Genomic DNA, 18,426 nt, shown 5'->3' with positions numbered 1-18,426 from the left:
CCCTCAAAACCTCCAGGAAGGGCGCCTGGCTGGCTCAGTAGAGCATGCGACTCTCGATCTCAGGGTCACGGGTTCCAGCCCCACGTTGGGCATGGAGCCTACTTTTAAAAAAATAAAAAATAAAATTTACTATAAAAAAAACAAAAAAAATCCCTCTAGAAAGTGATAAAATGGATTGGCCTGAGGTTGGCCACTCGCTTATTATGTGATCTTAGGCAAGTGACTGTACCTCTCTGGGCCTCCGCTTTGATAGCGGCAAAGTGGCCGAGTGGGTGGTGCTGTCCTCCCAGGGGCCAGTAAGGACAGACGCCCCCAGCGCAGTCCGCACACGGCCACACTGCCTGTGCTGACACATGCCCTCCCCCCCAGCCAGTTTCCTCAGGAAACAGGTACGTGTATGTGCACACTCAGTCGTGTTGTGAAAACACCCCCATTCTCCTCCTCGTTGGACCCCTCGGAGAGTAGGAAAACACAAGGGCACATGTGCACGCTCACACACGCACCCCCTCTTCACCCACCCCCAGTCCCTCCGGAAGCCGCACTTCAAAGAGACAAAGTAGTGGTGGTCGGCTTGCCGCAGGCAGCCTCAGCTTCCTCTCCTCTTCCTCTTCCTCCCCTGCTGCCTTCGTTGGGTCCTTGTGGGGCTGGGAGAGCAGCAGCCTGATCTAAGCAAGCAGGCCTTGGTGCTGGGCCTTCTAGCACCAGCTCTTGCCTCAGTTTCTCCATCTGTAACAAGGATTGTGGTACCCGGCCCGTCATCCTCCCAGGGTTCTTACAGGGGTCACACCAGTGGGTACCACAGACGAAGCCCTCCCCAGTTGGATCTGGGTCTTGGGGTTTAGGTTGGCACTCCTGGGGAGCAGTGGGGCTGTGGTTATGTCAAGTGGTACCTCAGTCTGGCCAACTTGGGCCTATGGCCAAGTCTCCCCAGGTGGTGGCAGTGCCAATAGGAATTGCCCGTGCTCACTTCCTGTCTGAGCACTTCCAGTCTGACTATTGCCTTATCTAATGCGCACAGAAACTCCATGAGGTTGGCACTGTAATTATCCCGTTTTTCCAAGTGAGGAAACTGAGCTACTGATACAGGTTAGGGAACTGGTCCAGGGTCATTTTAGCTGGTAAGTGATGGTAAGTGATGTAGCTGGGCTTCACACCTACACGGTGGGAGTCCAGAGCCCCCACACTTACCACTATGCCGCGCTGCCTCTCTACTCCCATTGACAGTACAACGAGGTGGGAAAGGACGACCTTGCCCTCTCTACCTGCCCCATTGGTCCAGGGGGTAGACCCTGGGGACCCATGAATCTCCTCAGGCCAGGAGTGAGTGTACGTAGCCTAGGGCTGAGAACGCACCTGTTGTCCACTGCTGGATCCCTGCCCCTTCTCTCAGACGGCGATGGCCCAGGCAACACTGGGAACGGGCCAGTGCTTGGTCTCTCCCCTTCTTGCTTGGCCCACGTCAGGCCCTTTCTAGAGCTCTGGGCATGAGGGTGAGTGCCCTGTTTCCTGACATTAAAGCTGAAGGCAGCCCCTGAGCTGCATGGTCTCAGGTCACTTCTCCTACCCACGCCTCCTTGCCTTTAGGTCCTGGGGGCTTTGGAGAGTTCCTTCTCAGCAGTTCTCAGGTCCTCTTCCCTCTCTCTCAGCACCCCAGGCCTGGGAAGTCCCCAGCCGGTTTCCTGGCAAGCTGCCTAGGAGTAGGCCGAGTAGCCAGGGAGCCGGCACCTAAGTGCAGGCAGAACCTCAAAGCTGCCCCCGTCCAGGAGGGCCTGCCCCCTGCTGTAGGGAACAAGTTCTGGGCCTGGTTGTTGCTGGGGGCCGGGGGCCCTTTGTCAAGTCGCTCCCCCACTCTGAGCTTCAGTTTAGGGGAGGAACGGGCATCCTTGGCTCGCCGACCCCATGAGGCTGTTGTGTGTAGAGCAGGATGGCCACTGTCCAAGGGCTTTATGGTATGTGATGTGCCACTTCAACGTCTGTTGCTAGCACTATAGGGACACTGTATTTCCCAGTCGGGGGGCAGCAGGGGAGCCTTAGAAAGCCCCTCGTTCCGTAGCATCTGAACTTGGCTGTTCACGGTAACCACCTGGAGAGCTTGTTGAACAGAGATCTCTGGGCCGCACCCCCTGAGAATCCAAGCAGGGTATGGCCTGGCTGTGTATATTTTCAGAAATTTCCAGAGGCTAAGAAGTCCTGTTCTAGTTCGTTGTCTGAACTTTCTCTGCTTCGCGCTGAAGGAGAGACTGAGATCCAGACAGGGACACAGTCTGCCCAAGGCCGAACCGTGAGAGAGGCCACTTACTGGCGCGAGTGGTAGCTGGCACTGTGATGAGCATGGTTCTGGGCACTTTGCCTTTATGAACTAGTTTTAATTCTCACAGTAGCCCTATATGGTTGGTACTGTTATCCCACTTTAGGGTGAGGGAAAGTGAAGCACAGGGAGCTGGAGTAATTTGCCCCGAGTGTACAGCTGGGGAACAGCAGAGTCACAGTTCCAGCCCAGCTGGTTTGGCTTCGGAGTATGCGCTCTTAATCAGCACAGCACGCTGCAGGCCTGAAGCAAGGCCCTCCGGCCCCTGGGCCAGTGGGTTTGACCACCTGCTTGGCACTAGGGTTTTTCTGCTATCAGGTGGCCTCCTCTTGTGGCCATGTGGCCTCAATGGAGGGCATGCGATCACTCTAGGTGGACCCCAGGGAGCTAGACGGCGGGGGGGGTGGTCCAGGGCTCTGCCCTCCTCCCAACCAGCCTACACCCTCCCCCTCCCAGGTCCTGTATCACCTCTTTGAGGAGTTTGCCAACTATGACCGAGTGGGCATTGTGGACATCGTCCTCGGCTTCCTGAGCTTCTTCGTGGTGTCCCTGGGCGGGGTGTTTGTAGGTGTGGTCTACGGGGTCATTGCAGCCTTCACCTCCCGATTCACGGCCCACATCCGCGTCATCGAGCCGCTGTTCGTCTTCCTCTACAGCTACATGGCCTACCTGTCGGCTGAGCTCTTCCACCTGTCGGGCATCATGGCGTGAGTCTGGGTGCAGCATGGGGTAGGCCACCAACCTGGATTCCCTGTGCTTGCGGGGTCACGAGGGGGTTCCCCAGGGCCCAGCCTCCAGCCCTGGGATAAGACTCCTGCACCAGGCTCCAGTTCCTGGGACTGCCCCTGGAAGCACTGAGTTTAAAGTCCTAGAAAGCCTCAGCCCTGCTACTTCTTCCCTTTGCCTCAAAGGGAGTTCCTTGGCTGTAGCTGGCCACAGGCTTTCGCATTCACTGTGCCCTTCCACAGCCCCAGGAAGAAGGCCTGGGGCCTCCATTGCCATGAGGAGTCCTGAAGGTCCTGAGGCCTCAGCTGGGTCTTGAAATCCAGGGAATGTGGAGAGGCAGTGAGGTGCAAAGTTTTGCCCAGTAGGGGAAGATATTGGAAGTGCAGAGGCCAGGCCAGATTGGGGGATTCGGGGTAACCTTGAGGATGCCGGGCCAGCAGGAGCAGAGCCCAGGTATGGACGCCAGGCAGGGAGGGCTGGGGCAGCTGCTTGGAAGAGAGCTCCCTATGGGGACCTCCATGTGTTAGAGACACCATGCCCCAGGGGAATAAACCAAGGCCATGGACGTGTGTGACTGACTCCTGTTAGACGGAGAGGCAACATGGCCGTGGGGGGAGGCATGGGCTTTAGAGTCGGGCAGACCTTAGTTTGCATCTTAGCTCTGCCGCTCACTGGCAGGGTGACAGTGGACAGGCATCTGTCTCTCTACCTCCCAGATTCCTCATCTGAAAAATGCAAAAACGTGCCCACGCCTGGAGGGTTGAGTGAGAGAACAGAGCTGGACGAGTTGTGTCCTGCAACGGGTTCTGACCTGTCAGGGAGCTCAGGACATGGGCCCCTGTCTGCCTCCATGGCAGTGGAGGGGCTCTGGGAAGGTGCAGCTCCCCTGAACCCCGACCTCTGCTCTCTCATGACCCCAGACTCATCGCCTCGGGAGTGGTGATGCGCCCCTACGTGGAGGCCAACATCTCCCACAAGTCCCACACGACCATCAAGTATTTCCTGAAGATGTGGAGCAGCGTCAGTGAGACCCTCATTTTCATCTTCCTTGGCGTCTCCACCGTGGCCGGCTCCCACCACTGGAACTGGACCTTTGTCATCAGCACCCTGCTCTTCTGCCTCATCGCCCGAGTGCTGGGTGAGGTCCCGGGCTGGAGCCGGGTAGAGGTGTGTGTGTGCGCGCGCGTCGGTGTGCGTGCGCGCGCCCGTGCTTGTGTGTGTGTGATGTGGAGGCAGGAACCGGGCTGGGGGGGGAGGGGGCGGGCGCCTCGTGTGAAGGGGCCCCGCCGGGTGGGCTGCTGGCCGCTCCCAGCTCAGCGGCAGGCAGCAGCTTCCCTGCCCCTCTCTGCAGTGCTGAGGCTGTGATGGGTCTTGTGACGGCTCACAGGGAGTCTGCGATCCCTGGAAAGACAGTCATGGTGTGTGAGAACCGGGGGCCTCAGGGACCCTGGGCCACAGAGCCCGGGTCTGTGAATGTTCTCTGCGTTGTCTCTGGCGCAGATGACTTGAGCACTTGCAGACCCGTCTATGCTGCTGGCCCCGGGCCACACACAGGGACCAGGCCTCGGGTCCTTGGGTTCTGCTTATGCTTTCCAGACATACCTCACCTCAGCGACTGTGTCACTTACCCCTCTGGATCTCACTCTCCTCCTCTCCGGGAGTGAGTCTGTGGTCCCTGAGCCTGGCTGGCTATCACCTCTACTTGGTACAGTGTTTGAAAATCCCTTTAGTCCTGAGCCTCATCCTCCAGAGATTCTGGTTCTGTGGGTTGAGGTTGAATCCCGGTCTCTGCCTTTAAAAAAAACCTTTTTATTATGGAAAATTTGAAGCATGCGGAAAAGTAGATCCCATGGACCCATCATAATGGATGGATATCCACTTGTGGCCAGTCTTGTTTCAGCACTTCTCCCAGCCCTCTTCTGACTTCCAGCCACTGGAGGCCTCTGTGATGTCTCTAGAGCACATTCAGGTTGGGAGAGCCCCTGAAGGATCCCCCCAGCTCTTGGCTGAGGGACCCAGGAAATGAGTTCGCTGGGCAGGCGCAGTAGCGGGGCTGCCTCCAGGCAGAGCGGTTGTGGGTGCAGAAGCCAGAAGGGGCTGGGGACAGCTTGATGCTCTTCTTGCCCTTCCTGGCAGGGGTGCTGGGCCTGACCTGGTTCATCAACAAGTTCCGAATCGTGAAGCTGACCCCCAAGGACCAGTTCATCATCGCTTATGGGGGCCTGCGAGGGGCCATCGCCTTCTCCCTGGGCTACCTCCTGGACAAGAAGCACTTCCCCATGTGTGACCTGTTCCTCACTGCCATCATCACGGTCATCTTCTTCACTGTCTTTGTGCAGGTGCTGGACAGGGCAGAGTAGCCCTGCCTGGGGACCCTGACTCTGCCAATGGAAAGAGGAAGCGCACAACCCGCGAGGGGGCCATGGGTTCTAGTCCAGCGATAACTGGCTATGCAGTCTTGGGCAAGCCTCTCCCCCTTTCTGGTCCTCAGTTTCCTTAATTGTGAAAGGGAAGTTGTGATAATGAGCGACCAGTCAGAACGCTGCCTAACTTAGAAATCCAGACAGCGTTGAGAGAAGTGGGCGCAGTCAGCAGGCCCGTGGTGCTAAGTACCGGGCTTCAGGGAAATGTTTTAATGTCTTAGGATCTCAGTTTCTGTGCCTGTGAAATGGGAATAATAGCACAAAAGGAGGGGGAAGCTGGAAAGGTTGCTGAACTGGGCAGTAGGAGGTCTAGAGTCAGCCCACACTCTGCTGCTCTTGTGTGACCTTGGGAAAGACCCTCCTCCCGTTTCTGGGTCTCTGTTCCCCATCTGCGAAGTGAGGGCACCGGCCTAGATGATCCCGGAGTCCTTCCAGCTGCTGGTCAGTGATCTCTGTGCATTTAAATGACCCTGGCTTAGCAGAGAGTCCCCCACACCCCTCAGAATCCCCAGGGAAACCCAGCCTGGATGGTGTCAGTGCTCCACCTTACCTGACCTGTGACTTTGGGCAAGTGAGAAACAATCTGTCCAGGCCTCCATTTCTCTATTCCTTCTGTCTCTCCTAGGCGCAAATCTTGGCAAAGCTTTAGATGGGAAACAGCATTGCCTTCTCAGGAGAAAAACATGTGGAGGCATCCTCCTGGGGCCAGACTGACCTTCTGTCCCTTCTAAGGATGGGGGGCTGCCTCTTTTGCCCTTTTGCCCTGTTCCCATCGTCAAAAATATTTTATCACCTTGACTTGGCAGTAGTATACACGAATGGCTTACCAAGCCCATTTTCAGTGAAGTCAGCATTGAGGGAGGGGCCTCCTTGCCTGGGTTTGAATCCAGCTTTACTACTACTTCTGTAAGACCTTAGAAAGTTACTTAATCTCTCATCTGTGAGATGGAGACAGTGGAAGAACCTACCTCTCAGGGTCAGTGTGGGCATTCAAGAGCTAATACCTAGTACATCACCCCTGGCTCTGGCACAGGGCATGCATGCAATGAAACTAGCTGTTACTGCTGTTACTAGGCTGGGCGGTTGCAGTCCTGTGAAGTGGTTTTCCCTATCAGCCAGGCCTGACTTCTCTGGGGTTGCAAAGCACATTTATGGTGAAGCCCACATTAGAACCCAGGCCCTCTGACCCCTCGCCCAGGCTAGGTGACTGGTGTGTGTCATTCAGCTGGAGGGGCTGTATCTTTAGGAAGAAGAAGGCCTTAAGGACCTGCCTTTGTACAAGGGCTGACATGGAGGTTGGGAGAGTGGGGACCTCAGAGGAGAGGGCATCCCAGCTTCAGGGGCTCTGAGGGGTGCGGGGGAGGGGGGAGGCTCCATGGCCTCCCTGCCAGGGTAGCAGACCTAGAGTGCCTGATGCCCACCTGCCCCCCAGGGCATGACCATTCGGCCCCTGGTAGACCTGTTGGCTGTGAAGAAAAAGCAAGAAACCAAGCGCTCTATCAACGAGGAGATCCACACACAGGTACTGGAAACTGGGCCTTGGCCCTTGGTTGCAGGAGAAGGCTCAGGGAGCTGGGGAGCAGCTAGGCCTCACATCCGTTCCTTCACTCGGCCCCCTCCTCCCTTATCCCAGTGCCGGGTGGGCCTTCAGCCCCTTGAGGTCACCAGATGGTGCTCGTAGGCAGGTGTGGTGTGGGCAACCAGGAGCCCTAGGAGGGGGTGTCATGCCATCTCTACCTCTAGTAGGAACCAATCCCAGGCATTGGGCACAGGTGGATTCAGGGAAGGGGGCTCAGCCCGGCCGTGGCAGGGGGTTTGAGGTGCCACGGGTTCAGGATGAGTGAGATGTTGGTGCCACCTCCTGGCTGCTCCTGGAACTGCAAGTCTGGGCTGAGCAGAGCTGCACTAGGGGGGAAGGCGGGGGGGCCCATTCAGAAGTCTCGGTAGGGAAGGCGCCCAGCAGTGAGGCTTGACCTGGCCCTGGGCCCATTTCAGTTCCTGGACCACCTTCTGACAGGCATCGAGGACATCTGTGGCCATTACGGCCACCACCACTGGAAGGACAAGTAGGTGGCAGGCCTGGTGGGCAGGTGGGGGGGGGGGAGGTGAGGGTCTCCCTGGGCCTGGGCATCTCCCCACCCTGAGGAGCTGGTTCCATGCATCTTCTCCCTCCTCCCGCCAGGCTCAACCGGTTTAACAAGAAATACGTGAAGAAATGTCTGATAGCGGGGGAGCGCTCCAAGGAGCCTCAGCTCATCGCCTTCTACCACAAGATGGAGATGAAGCAGGCAATTGAGCTGGTGGAGAGCGGTGGCATGGGCAAGATCCCTTCTGCTGTCTCCACTGTCTCCATGCAGTGAGTGCTTCCGACCCCTCCCACCAGCCTGGCAGGCCATCGGCACCAAGGGGGAGGGGGTGGGGGCAGGCCCATCTGTTGTCTGAGCAGGGTGGGTGAGAGAGCTGCAGGGCCACAGAGGACTGCCCCCCCCAGGCCATCCCTGGGGTCACTTTCCAGGGTCACAGTTTTGTTGGGGACCTAACCTGTGCCCTGTTGTCCAGGAACATCCACCCCAAGTCCCTGCCTGCCGAGCGCATTCTGCCAGCACTGTCCAAGGACAAGGAGGAGGAGATCCGCAAAATCCTGAGGAACAACTTGCAAAAGACCAGGCAGCGGGTGAGGGGCTGCTCCGTGCCCAGTGCCCCTACAGCAGAGGAGGCCCCCTGCTCCAGCCCTGGCTCACCCTTGCCCCACCCGTGCGCAGAGCCACCCTGCCCCGCCCCAGGCACCCCAGTGGGCCCCCGGCCCAGCTTCCGGGGCCTGACAGCTGTTCCCCCGACAGCTGCGGTCCTACAACAGGCACACGCTGGTGGCAGACCCCTATGAGGAGGCCTGGAACCAGATGCTGCTCCGCAGACAGAAGGCCCGGCAACTGGAGCAGAAGGTGGGTCTGGGACTGGAGCCGGCTCCTGCCCTTCCCAGGGAGTCTGGGTTCTCCCTGCCCCCCGTGCCCCCGCCACCAGGCCCCTTTGGCGAGAGAGCCACTGTGGCTGTTTTGGCCTCCGCTTGTTTGCAAGACTGAGCCCCAGGGCAGGTTCCAGAAAGCTGCGTCCTCCTCCGCCTCCTCCCCGCTCAGGGCAACAAAGAGGCCAGTGCCTGCTCACCACATCCTCAGGCATCTGAGTCTATCTATGTGCTCTAACCCCCTCGTCTCCCAGCGAAAAAACTAAAGCCCAGGGGAAAGGCACCTGCCACACATCACAAAGCAAGGCATGTGTGCATGCGATCGTTTGCTCGGGAACATTTTTGTGAGCGGTTTCTAACTGCTGCGCAGCAGAGTAGCCTCTGTGGATCCAGCAGTGAGTCGGCCCAGTCCCTCCCTTGCAGAGCTGCTCATGCAGTGGCCCAGGCAGCACAGGAAGTGCAAGGGGCCCAGAGCACTCTGAATTGGGACGGGGGGGGGGGGGGGGGGGGGGGGGGGGGGGGCAGTCAGGGTAAGCTTAGGAACAGGGCCAGGATGAAGGGAGTGTGGGCAGAGGAAGGCCCAGGCTATGTTCCCAGTCACAGAACACGGCCCTCGGTAGAAACTGAGAGGGCTCAGCTTTCCAGAAAGCTTGTTAATGGTGTCAGGCTTTGGGCTTTATTCTAAGGGCATGGAGAACCACGAAGCAGTCTGAGAAAGGGGCTGACATGGGAAAGGGGGGGTGGGGGGTGGCCTGGATTAGTGTGGTGGCGGAGAGTGGGGGTGGAAAGGAGTGGGTACATTCGAGGGACATTTAGGAAGTGGGACTAGCAAGACTTGGTCACCTATTTGAGGTGGGGCTGCGGGAAGAGGAAAGAGGTCATTCTCTAGCCTTCTGCTCTGGGCTATTGGGAGTGGTGGTTCAGTAGGGGATGCCAAGGATGGAACAAGGTCTTGAGGGAAGATAAGAATCTGGGTTCAGTTTCAGCCTATTGCATCGAGATACCTGGGGGCCATTTGGGGTCCAGGTGTCTACTCCTGAGCTGACTTTATGGGTCTGGAGCTTGACGGAGGCTGGGCTGAGCCTTCAGGAACTCCTGAGCTGGGGCCTCAGTGCTGGCACTGACAGAGGCAGACGACGAGCCTAATGAGGAACCGCCAGAGGGGCGCGGTCCCGAACACGCCGAAGGAGGGGGTGGCCACCAGCCTTGGGCGCCATCCCGAGGGGCTGCCCGTGCTCACCCCCATCTGTCCTGTCTTTGTCAGATCAACAACTACCTGACGGTGCCGGCCCACAAGCTGGACTCACCTACCATGTCGAGGGCCCGCATTGGCTCAGGTAAGGCGGGGCACAGGGTGCCCGGAGAGGGGCCTGGAGGCTGAACACTCAGTACCACTGTCTCCTGAGGATGAGACTCCCAACAGGAAGGGGCCTCAGGGAGCCACTGGGGAGGACAGGCTTCTCCCTCTGACCTCCTCCCAAGCCATGAGCTCCTTCTACGTCAGGTGGAGTTGGGGCTTCCCCAAGGGGGCAGAAGCATGGCCCTGCTGTCCTCCCCAGGGACAGAGGTGCTCCATGTGGGGCTTACGGGGAGGCCTGTGAAGGGCTTTGGTGCCTGGCGGGGAGGCAAGAAGGGTCTGCACCATTGGGATATCCAGCATGTGGGGGAGACAGTAGCAGGCCTTCTCCCAGGCCTGGGCCCTGGGGGCAGATGGTGACTCAGGAGGGGGCTCTAATTCTTGGTCTGGGGAAGGTCACCTGTGGGAGCCCTTGGTCCGAGGAGAGGAATGCAGTCCTACCTTTGGGACTGCAGTGTGAGGGGAAGAGAAACTGCTGATGAGGGCTCATCCAGCCCACGTGGAGTAATCCTGAAACATGGCAGCACTACCACGCTCACAGGAAGGCTCTCTGGGAGTTGCTGGCACACGCCGGGCAGGGCTCGGGGGCAGAAGCCAGCTTGTGCCTTTGCTCTTGGTCCCCAGACCCGCTGGCCTATGAGCCGAAGGCCGACTTGCCGGTTATCACCATCGACCCAGCCTCCCCGCAGTCGCCCGAGTCTGTGGACCTGGTGAATGAGGAGCTGAAGGGCAAGGTCTTGGGGCTGAACCGGGACCCAGCCAGGGTGGCGGAGGAGGACGAGGATGACGATGGGGGCATTGTGATGCGGACCAAGGAGCTCTCTTCCCCAGGAACGGATGATGTCTTCACCCCTGTGCCCAGTGACAGCCCCAGCTCCCAGAGGATACAGCGCTGCCTCAGTGACCCAGGTCCCCACCCCGAGCCTGGGGAGGGAGAGCCTTTCATCCCCAAGGGGCCGTAGCGCTGGGGTCAGTGGGCAGTGCCTGTCCCACCACAGACTCTCCCACCAGAGCAGAGGCTGCTGGGGGAGCTGGGGGCTCCCTTTGTCCTCCCTGACCTGGATTGGCCCTGCCCCTCCCCCGACCGCATGGCAGCTGGGCCCACAGCCCCCACCGCAGCACGGCTTCCCCCTGCCTCCTGGGAAGCACCCTCCCTCCCAGCAGAACTGCCTTCCCAATCCATTTGGCAGAACTGTTGGGCTGTGAGGCAGATCCTGCCCCTTCCCAATTCAGGCTCTCTCCCAAACCCGGCCAAGGGCCTCGAGATTCCCAGCCCTCAGAGGCCTGGTCCCTACTCCATCAACCTCATTCAAACCAATCTTAGTTCCTAACCAAAAAGCCTCTGGCTCAGCCTTGGTCCCACCTGGAAAGGGAAGGAGCCAAGACCTTTCTTGGCCTAGGCCGGGCCCTACATTAACAGTGGAAAGACTGGGGGACCAGGTATCTGACTGGGGTAGGGATCAGTGACACCCGGCAGGCCCACCCTCTTCCTGCCAACTCTGTCACCCTGGCCAGCCCCCCTGACCTGTGTTACTCAGAGCTGCAGGCTGAGGGTGTCTCTGAGCTTCTCCGACTGGAGCTGGGGCGCTTTGGACAGTGATGTGACTTTGCTTTCCAGACTGCTCCAGTGGGGACCACTGGACCCTCCAGGGCGACTGTCAGGGGTGGGACTGTCAGGGGCTCCAGAAAGTGCTGCCTTTTTATCTGTTTTGTTTGCTCACACTCCATTCAATTTGCACAGAGGGCATTCCTGTTTTTAAAACATTTTGAAAACCCCTGGCTTACCAGAGCTCTAGCCCTCCTACTCCAGAGAATTACCCCTCCTCGTCTGTGCCTGTCTGCCCAACACTCCCCCAGGTTGGTCCTCTGGGCTCTTAACTGTGGCCCCAAGGCTATGATTTTAGAAGTGACCTCTTCCACTCCAATTCATGATTCTCTAACTCGCTGATGCTGGGCTCCCCAGCACCTCTATGCTCTTGGGCCTGACCTCCAGTTCCTGCTGGCCTGTTCTTTCTCTCATCCCTCTCCACCCCCTTGGTCCCTGGACCTCTCACGTGCACCGCACCCAGCTTGCTGTGGAGCCCAGTCCTTAGGGGAGAAGGCCTCTCCGAGCATCTCCCACCCCACCAGGACTGGTGGGTGGGCAGAGTCCTGGGCCCCCAGAGGCCTTTGCTCCCAGGCACACACTCCTGCCCCCACTGCCACCATGGCCAGGCCCAGGCCCGTTGGTGTCTGTCCTTCCCCAGGATTGTGCAATAGTCCAGAGTGTCCCTCTTCCCAGCCGACTGGGCAGTGGGTGCCCCTCTGTCCCTCTCCTCTCCATGCAAGTGCTGTTTTGGGCAGGAGTTCACCACGCAAGGGTGACGTGGACAACCAGGTTCAAAGCCGCCACAGCTGCTGTGGTTCTGCCGCCCGTACGGAAGAAACCGGATCTTTTTCATATTCTAATAAATCAGTGTGAGTTTTTATAGAGTTGAGGGCTGCTTCCTAGGGACCAGGACTTCGGGAAGGAGGGTGGCCTGGGGGTACTTAGCTCAGTGGCTGGCACAAGAAACACCGAATCCCCGTCAGCTGCGGGCGTGGTCCTTACTGTGTGCCAGGCACCAGATAGAGCAGTGAGCAGCGCAGGGCGCTCCCTGCCCTCGGGTGCCTTCAGCCTCTCAGGGAGGCAGCCTGGCGATGGGGGGGGGGAGGGGGGGGGACAAGGAGGACTGTCCTGAGTCATCTTAGGAAAGAACTAGAGAATGAGCTGAGGTTACCAGGTGAAGAAAGTGTCAGGGAGTTCCTGAATGTTCTAATCAGGAGCTGCCCTGGCAAAGACCCTAGGATCTGAGAAAAGGCCCGTTTGGCTGGGTCAGAGGGTGACAGGAAGGGAGGCAAAGATAGGACCTAGCGGTCCTCGGTTAGATTTTGGTTTATAGGAAGGGCAACGGGAAGGTTCTGTCACCTGTAAAGCGTGGATGAAAGTGCTCAGGTGTGTAAGGGTCAGCACAGTGCCGGGTCCAGTGGGCTCAGTTAAGTGGAGGTTGGATCCCTGAGGTGCATTTCCAGAAGCTGACCACCAGAGGGCAGTGGGGCCTTGGCACACACCCCGGCCACCCCTGGAACCTGGGCTGCCCGGGGAAAGCGTCTCTTTTGCTCAGACTGGGAGTCTGGAGTGGTCAGTGCCAAAAGGCCTGTCAGGAAGGACCATAGCATCCATTCCTGTATCAGCCAGTGCCCCAACAAGAAAAGATGGTACATTCAAAGCAATATGGAAGAGCCTTCAACTAAAGGATTCTTTACAGAGGTGTGGGCAGGGTGAAGGGAACCTAGCAGGCATGGGGCCCAGGGGGCTCACACCACAGTGAAGCTGTTATAACCCCTCCACCTGAAGAGCAAGAGGAAGGGAGCTGCCCTACTGGTGCCTCCCCTTGGCCAAACCCATCTGAAAGCCAGAAAGGAAGGCCTCCGAATGACTTCACTGAGTTTGGCCCACAGAGGTCAGCCTTGCAGTAAATGGAGCAAGGGGCGAGTGGATTTAGGGGACAGGATATCTGAGCAGGGCTGTTCCTTTTGCCCCTACACCACCCACCCATCCTTCAGATGAAAAACTCATGTCCCTATTGCTTAATGATTCCAGAATTTCTGCTTGGGGTGATGAAGAGTTTTGAAAATAGTTTGTGGTGATGGGTGCACAACATTGTGAAGGTACGAAGTGCTCTGGATGGTTCACTTCAACATGGCTCATTTTAGGTTATGTGCCTTTCAGCTCAATTTTTTTAAAAATGGAAGGAAAGCTCATCCCCAACAGGAAAACCAGTCTCATCAGCCACCACCTCCTTGTCAGACACCATATTCTTGTCGTGCTTCAGTCATACCCTTTAACTTAAAATGTCATCACCAGGCTCTTTCAGTAAGATGAGGGGTGGGGTGCAGAAAACAACAGAAACCCACCAAGGAACCCCTTCTGCGGCTGGTGACAATGCTTAGTTCAGCACTCGATGGCATCCTCCTTCCACCCCCTTCTATGCCCCTCTTACCAGCTGCCAGCTCTCTGGCTGGTTGGGCTCTTTACCTGGTGGGTTGTCCTAAGCCTTTATTCCTGTGCAATTCAGGTTTTCTTCTTGGTCTTAGGTTCGTTGGGTTGCCAAGTTTCCCGTTGATGGTCATTATTGGACATGGGGGATCCAAGAGGCACCCAGTAAATCTTCTGGATTCCAGATGTTGCCTTCCTGCCCATCCCCCATTTTCCTTCTAGTAATCTAGATTAATCACACTATCTGGTACAGTTGACCCCCTCTCTGACTTTAGGTTAAGTAACATACAGAGCTCAAAATGACCCAAGGGAAGACTCTACTTCCAATTTAAAGGAAGCACATATGTGTTCCCTGGAGGAAGTATTCCTCCAGGCCCACTGAACACAAAGTTGAGAGGATGGAAAGCAAAAATTCCCCCAGGAAGTTATTTGGAATAATATTGAGCGGAGCCACTCCCATCCCTACCACTTGGTCCCTGGGCCTCTGTGTTCTGGCTATGAGAGGTGGAACCAGTTATTGACCACTGATTAAAAGCATGGACTGCATCCTGCCCATCCACCTCACATTGCACAGTAGTATCTCCCAGCTGGTGCTGTAACACTATTCTATCCGTTCAACTGCTTCTGAGCGACAGGGCACATCGTAAGTCCAATGCATTAAGATCATTGCTGTATGCCCCTCACCATAGAATGAAATTAGGCAATGTGTGGGATAGCATAGTGATGAATAAGGCATTCTGGAAAGTCCAGAGACGATGGTGCTGGCTGAAGCCTTGCAGGCAGGGAAGGGAAGTGCGTATCAGAAATACATGTTTATTACCATGAGTTAGTAAGTAACTTTTCCCTTCATAAAAGAAGGGGTTAGTGTAATCGACCCGCCAATGGGTAGGTAGATGGTCCCCCTAGAACAGTGGTTCTCAAGGTTTTGGTCTCAGAAATCCTTCACATTCTTAAAAATTATTGAAAAATTATACTCTTAAAAATTATAAAGGGCCTTTGTGGTGGTTATATTTATTTTGCTGGATGAGAAATTAAGCTTTAAAGATTTTTTTAAATTTATTTGTCAGAGAGAGAGCGTGTAAGCAAGGGGAGTGGCAGGCAGAGAGAGAAGCAGGCTCCCCGCTGAGCAAGGAGCCCAATGCAGGATTCGGTCCCAGGACCCTGGAATCGTGACCTGAGCCGAAGGCAGATGCTTAACTGACTGAGCCACCCAGGTGTCCCCGAGAAATTAAGCTTTAAAATAGTCATTTAAAATGAATACATCTATTACATGTTAATACAAATGTAAAGTTTTGAATGAAAAATAACTTTCAAAACAACTGAAGAGAGCAGCCTTACTCAACATTTTTGCCAATCTCGAAAGATATTTGGCTTAATGCAAGACAGCTAGATTCTCAAATCTGCTTCAGCATTTAGTCTGTTGTATGTATGTCAGCCCTCTGGAAAATTCCTATATACACTCATGAAAGAATGACAATGAAATAGACAAAGAATGCCTTAGTAGTAATGTGAAGGTAGATTTGACCTCACAGAACTCCTAAAAGACTATTGGGGAACCCCCAGGGGTTCCTAGTTTACACTTTGAGAACCATTGACCCAGGGAAAACTCAGCTTGGTCTTTGCTGTGGGCAGCCAGGGTGCTCAGCAGTGCCAATTGCCCATCAGATTAGTTGAGGGAAATATGTTGAGCCTATGTGCATTAGTTTTCTATAGCTGCTGTAATAAATTACCACACATTTAATAACTTCAAACAACACAAATTTATTATCTTACAGTTCTGGAAGTCAGAAGCTTGACATTAGCCTTACTGGGCTGAAACCAAGGTGTCAGCAAAGCTGCATTCCTTTCTGATGTCTCTAGAGGAGAATCTATTTTTCTTGCTTCTAGAGGCTACCTGCATTCCTTAGCAGGTGCCCTCCTTCCATCTTCAAAATTGGTCATGGCCGATCCTTTTCCACATTATACCACCCTGACACAGACTACCTCCTCCTTCCACATTTAAAGACCCTTGTGATTACATTGGGCCCATCCAGATAATGCAGGATACTCTCCCTAGTTTTACAATCAGCTGTTCAGCAACCTTAATTCTATCTGCTACCTTAATTCACCTTTGCCATATAAAATGCATTCACAGATTCCAAGAATTAGAACATCTTTGGGATGTCATTATTCTGCCTACCTTACTATGAATAGCCCCCATCCCTGCCACCATGGCCACTCTATGTGGGCCTATTGAGCAAGAACCAAGGTAGCTGGGAAAAGAAGTTGACATCTACAGAATGGGTCTCGTCCGCCTGATTATTGACAGCCTTCTTCATAATGGATGCTCTCGCAGGGCATTTGTGTGGGTCAGAAATAGCTTCACCACCTGTGCCCATTTCAAGAAGTCCATCCATATATTTCTCCCTTAGACCTCACCGCCAATCTCCCAGTCTTGTCATTTTCGGGTTTCTGACCAGCCAGCAAACTTGTTCGCCACTGATCGCCATCCCTCCTTCCACGCAGAATGGACAGCCGATATAACTCGAAGTTCTACCCTGATGCTCTAAGAGCTTTATCCCTTCATCGATGTCTCGTAGAGACACCCTGAGTGTGGCTTTAATGCAGCAGCTGTCCACTTGTGGCTGGTGCTTACATACCACGCAGACTCACTTGGAAATCGTGTCTGTGTTTTCTCCCCCAACTTGAGGGAGAAGCAGTGAAGCAATAAGAGGAGGTACCATGGGAATTTGAACCACCTGCTCATGCAATTTCCCTGTGCCTTCTGGACTTGCTCAGACCTGATTTCATATATGCCATTTAACGATAGAATGCTACCATGCATGTCCAATTTTATGATTAGCGGGATCAGATAATATCCAGTTCTGGTGGCATGGGTCACTTGGTGTCCACAGTCAGGCCTCCAGTCTCCACCATGTCCAGTTGTGAGCCAGGAGCTGTTTTTATTTATTTTTTTTTTTAAAGATTTTATTTATTTGACAGAGAGAGACACAGTGAGAGAGGGAACACAAGCAGGGGGAGTGGGCGTGGGAGAGGGAGAAGCAGGCTTCCCTCTGAGCAGGGAGCCCGATGGGGGGCTCGATCCCAGGACCCTGGGATCATGACCTGAGCCCAAGGCAGCCGCTTAACGACTGAGCCACCCAGGTGCCCCCAGGAGCTGTTTTTAAATAGAGAATAGTTATTGGCAGAAGAGAGTATGAATTAACCTAAAACCCTAAGGGTCTGTAACTGTCCTGCAACTTTCCTGTTGGAGCTTGTCTACACAGCATCTTTTTCGCCATTGTCACTTCCAACTGCCAACTGCCAACTGCCACTTCCAGGGCAGCTTGCTCTGTGGTCTTATGTTGCTGTAGGCCTCACTCGAAATGTGCAGTCTTCCAGGTTTCTCAGTAAATGGGTAGAATAGCACAGCCCAGTGGGATATATGTTGCCTCGAAAATCCAGAACCCCATCAAACATTTTGCCTCTTTCTTTGCAGGGGGCAGTATAAGGTTCAGCAACTTGTCTTTTGTTTTATAGGAGATATCTTGACATGCCCCAGACCACCAGATTGCCTAGGAAGTTCACTGACATGACGTGCCTCTGAATTTTTGTGCGATTTATCACCCGTTGGCATACATATGTTCTACCAAGAATCTAAAGTGCTCCCAATCTCCTGCTCACTAGGCCCAATTACCCAAATCTCATCAATATAATGAACCAGCATAGTGTTCTGAACTATATCAAGATGAAGGTTGTCACTTTGGACCATGTTATGACAGAAACCCGCAGAATAGACAAAACCCTGAAGTAGTAGAGGGAAGACGTACTGCTGTCTCTGCTATACAAAGGCAGATGATTTCCGATGATCTTTACTTAGTGGAATAGAAAAGGACGCGTCTTGGGTCAAAGATGTACATCAGACTAGGAGCTGTGTTGACTTGTTCTGGTAAAAAAAATTCATGTGTAGAACCACAGCTGCAATTGACATCCTACCTAATCTAGAGCCATTCCCCAAGACCCAGCAGGTTTTAGTATCAGCCAAGTAAGTGAGGTAAACTGAGGCTTGAGAGGAATGATAATCTCTGCATAGTTCAGATCTTTGATGGCGGCACTAATTTCTGAAATTCCCTGAGGAATACAGTATTGCCTTTGGTTGGCTCCTCTGATGGTGGTGACATTGCAGTTCAGGGGCTTCCATTTGGCCTTTCCATCCCTCAGAGCCTCATTGAGTCAGGAAACTAGTGGGGGGATTCTTCCAGTTAATTTACAGACACAGGGTCTGTGGTTCCTTGGACCCACTGGGGCTAAGAATAGATTGAAAGCCTTGAACTCACGACTCCATGCAAGAGAGGAAATTCAGGAAGCCCCCAGGGTGACCCTGAAGGAATCTGCTCTCTGGTAGTGACAGTGCAGGCGGAGGACCAAGCCCAGGCCCTCACTGTCAAAGTCCCAGGGTTGCAGAGCCCATGAAATGTGCCACCCCCAAGTATCTTCTGCTAAGGAGAACCCAACACACCCTGAATCTTCCCTGTTGGTGAGGGCAGAATGCCCTGCTTTCGGTCTGAGGAAACCAGCCTTTCCTAGCATAAAAGTCATTCAGTGACTTCATTTGGGGGAAGTTGCCTCACAAGGGATGTTGATTTTCCTCAG

General features: G+C 54.9%; 1 protein-coding gene across 1 annotated transcript in view; it reads left to right on the top strand.

Moving 5' to 3' along the window:
* The window catches only part of SLC9A1 (solute carrier family 9 member A1), a 48,989-nt gene extending 36,745 nt beyond the window's left edge, over positions 1 to 12,244 (top strand). Inside the window, exons 3-12 of the mRNA XM_021684146.1 lie at positions 2,765 to 3,015; positions 3,955 to 4,172; positions 5,171 to 5,373; positions 6,890 to 6,979; positions 7,453 to 7,523; positions 7,640 to 7,813; positions 8,017 to 8,131; positions 8,298 to 8,399; positions 9,684 to 9,756; positions 10,401 to 12,244. Of these exons, the coding sequence (XP_021539821.1) occupies positions 2,765 to 3,015; positions 3,955 to 4,172; positions 5,171 to 5,373; positions 6,890 to 6,979; positions 7,453 to 7,523; positions 7,640 to 7,813; positions 8,017 to 8,131; positions 8,298 to 8,399; positions 9,684 to 9,756; positions 10,401 to 10,738 (1,635 nt within the window). The 3' untranslated portion in view covers positions 10,739 to 12,244. The remainder of the gene's footprint in view (positions 1 to 2,764; positions 3,016 to 3,954; positions 4,173 to 5,170; positions 5,374 to 6,889; positions 6,980 to 7,452; positions 7,524 to 7,639; positions 7,814 to 8,016; positions 8,132 to 8,297; positions 8,400 to 9,683; positions 9,757 to 10,400) is intronic.
* The last annotated feature ends 6,182 nt before the right edge of the window (positions 12,245 to 18,426 follow it).

Source organism: Neomonachus schauinslandi, chromosome 4 (genome assembly GCF_002201575.2).
Source record: "Neomonachus schauinslandi chromosome 4, ASM220157v2, whole genome shotgun sequence".
Classification (NCBI taxonomy): domain Eukaryota; kingdom Metazoa; phylum Chordata; class Mammalia; order Carnivora; family Phocidae; genus Neomonachus; species Neomonachus schauinslandi.
The sequence above is the reverse complement of the archived record's forward strand: the minus strand, read 5'-3'. Positions and strand labels throughout refer to the sequence as shown.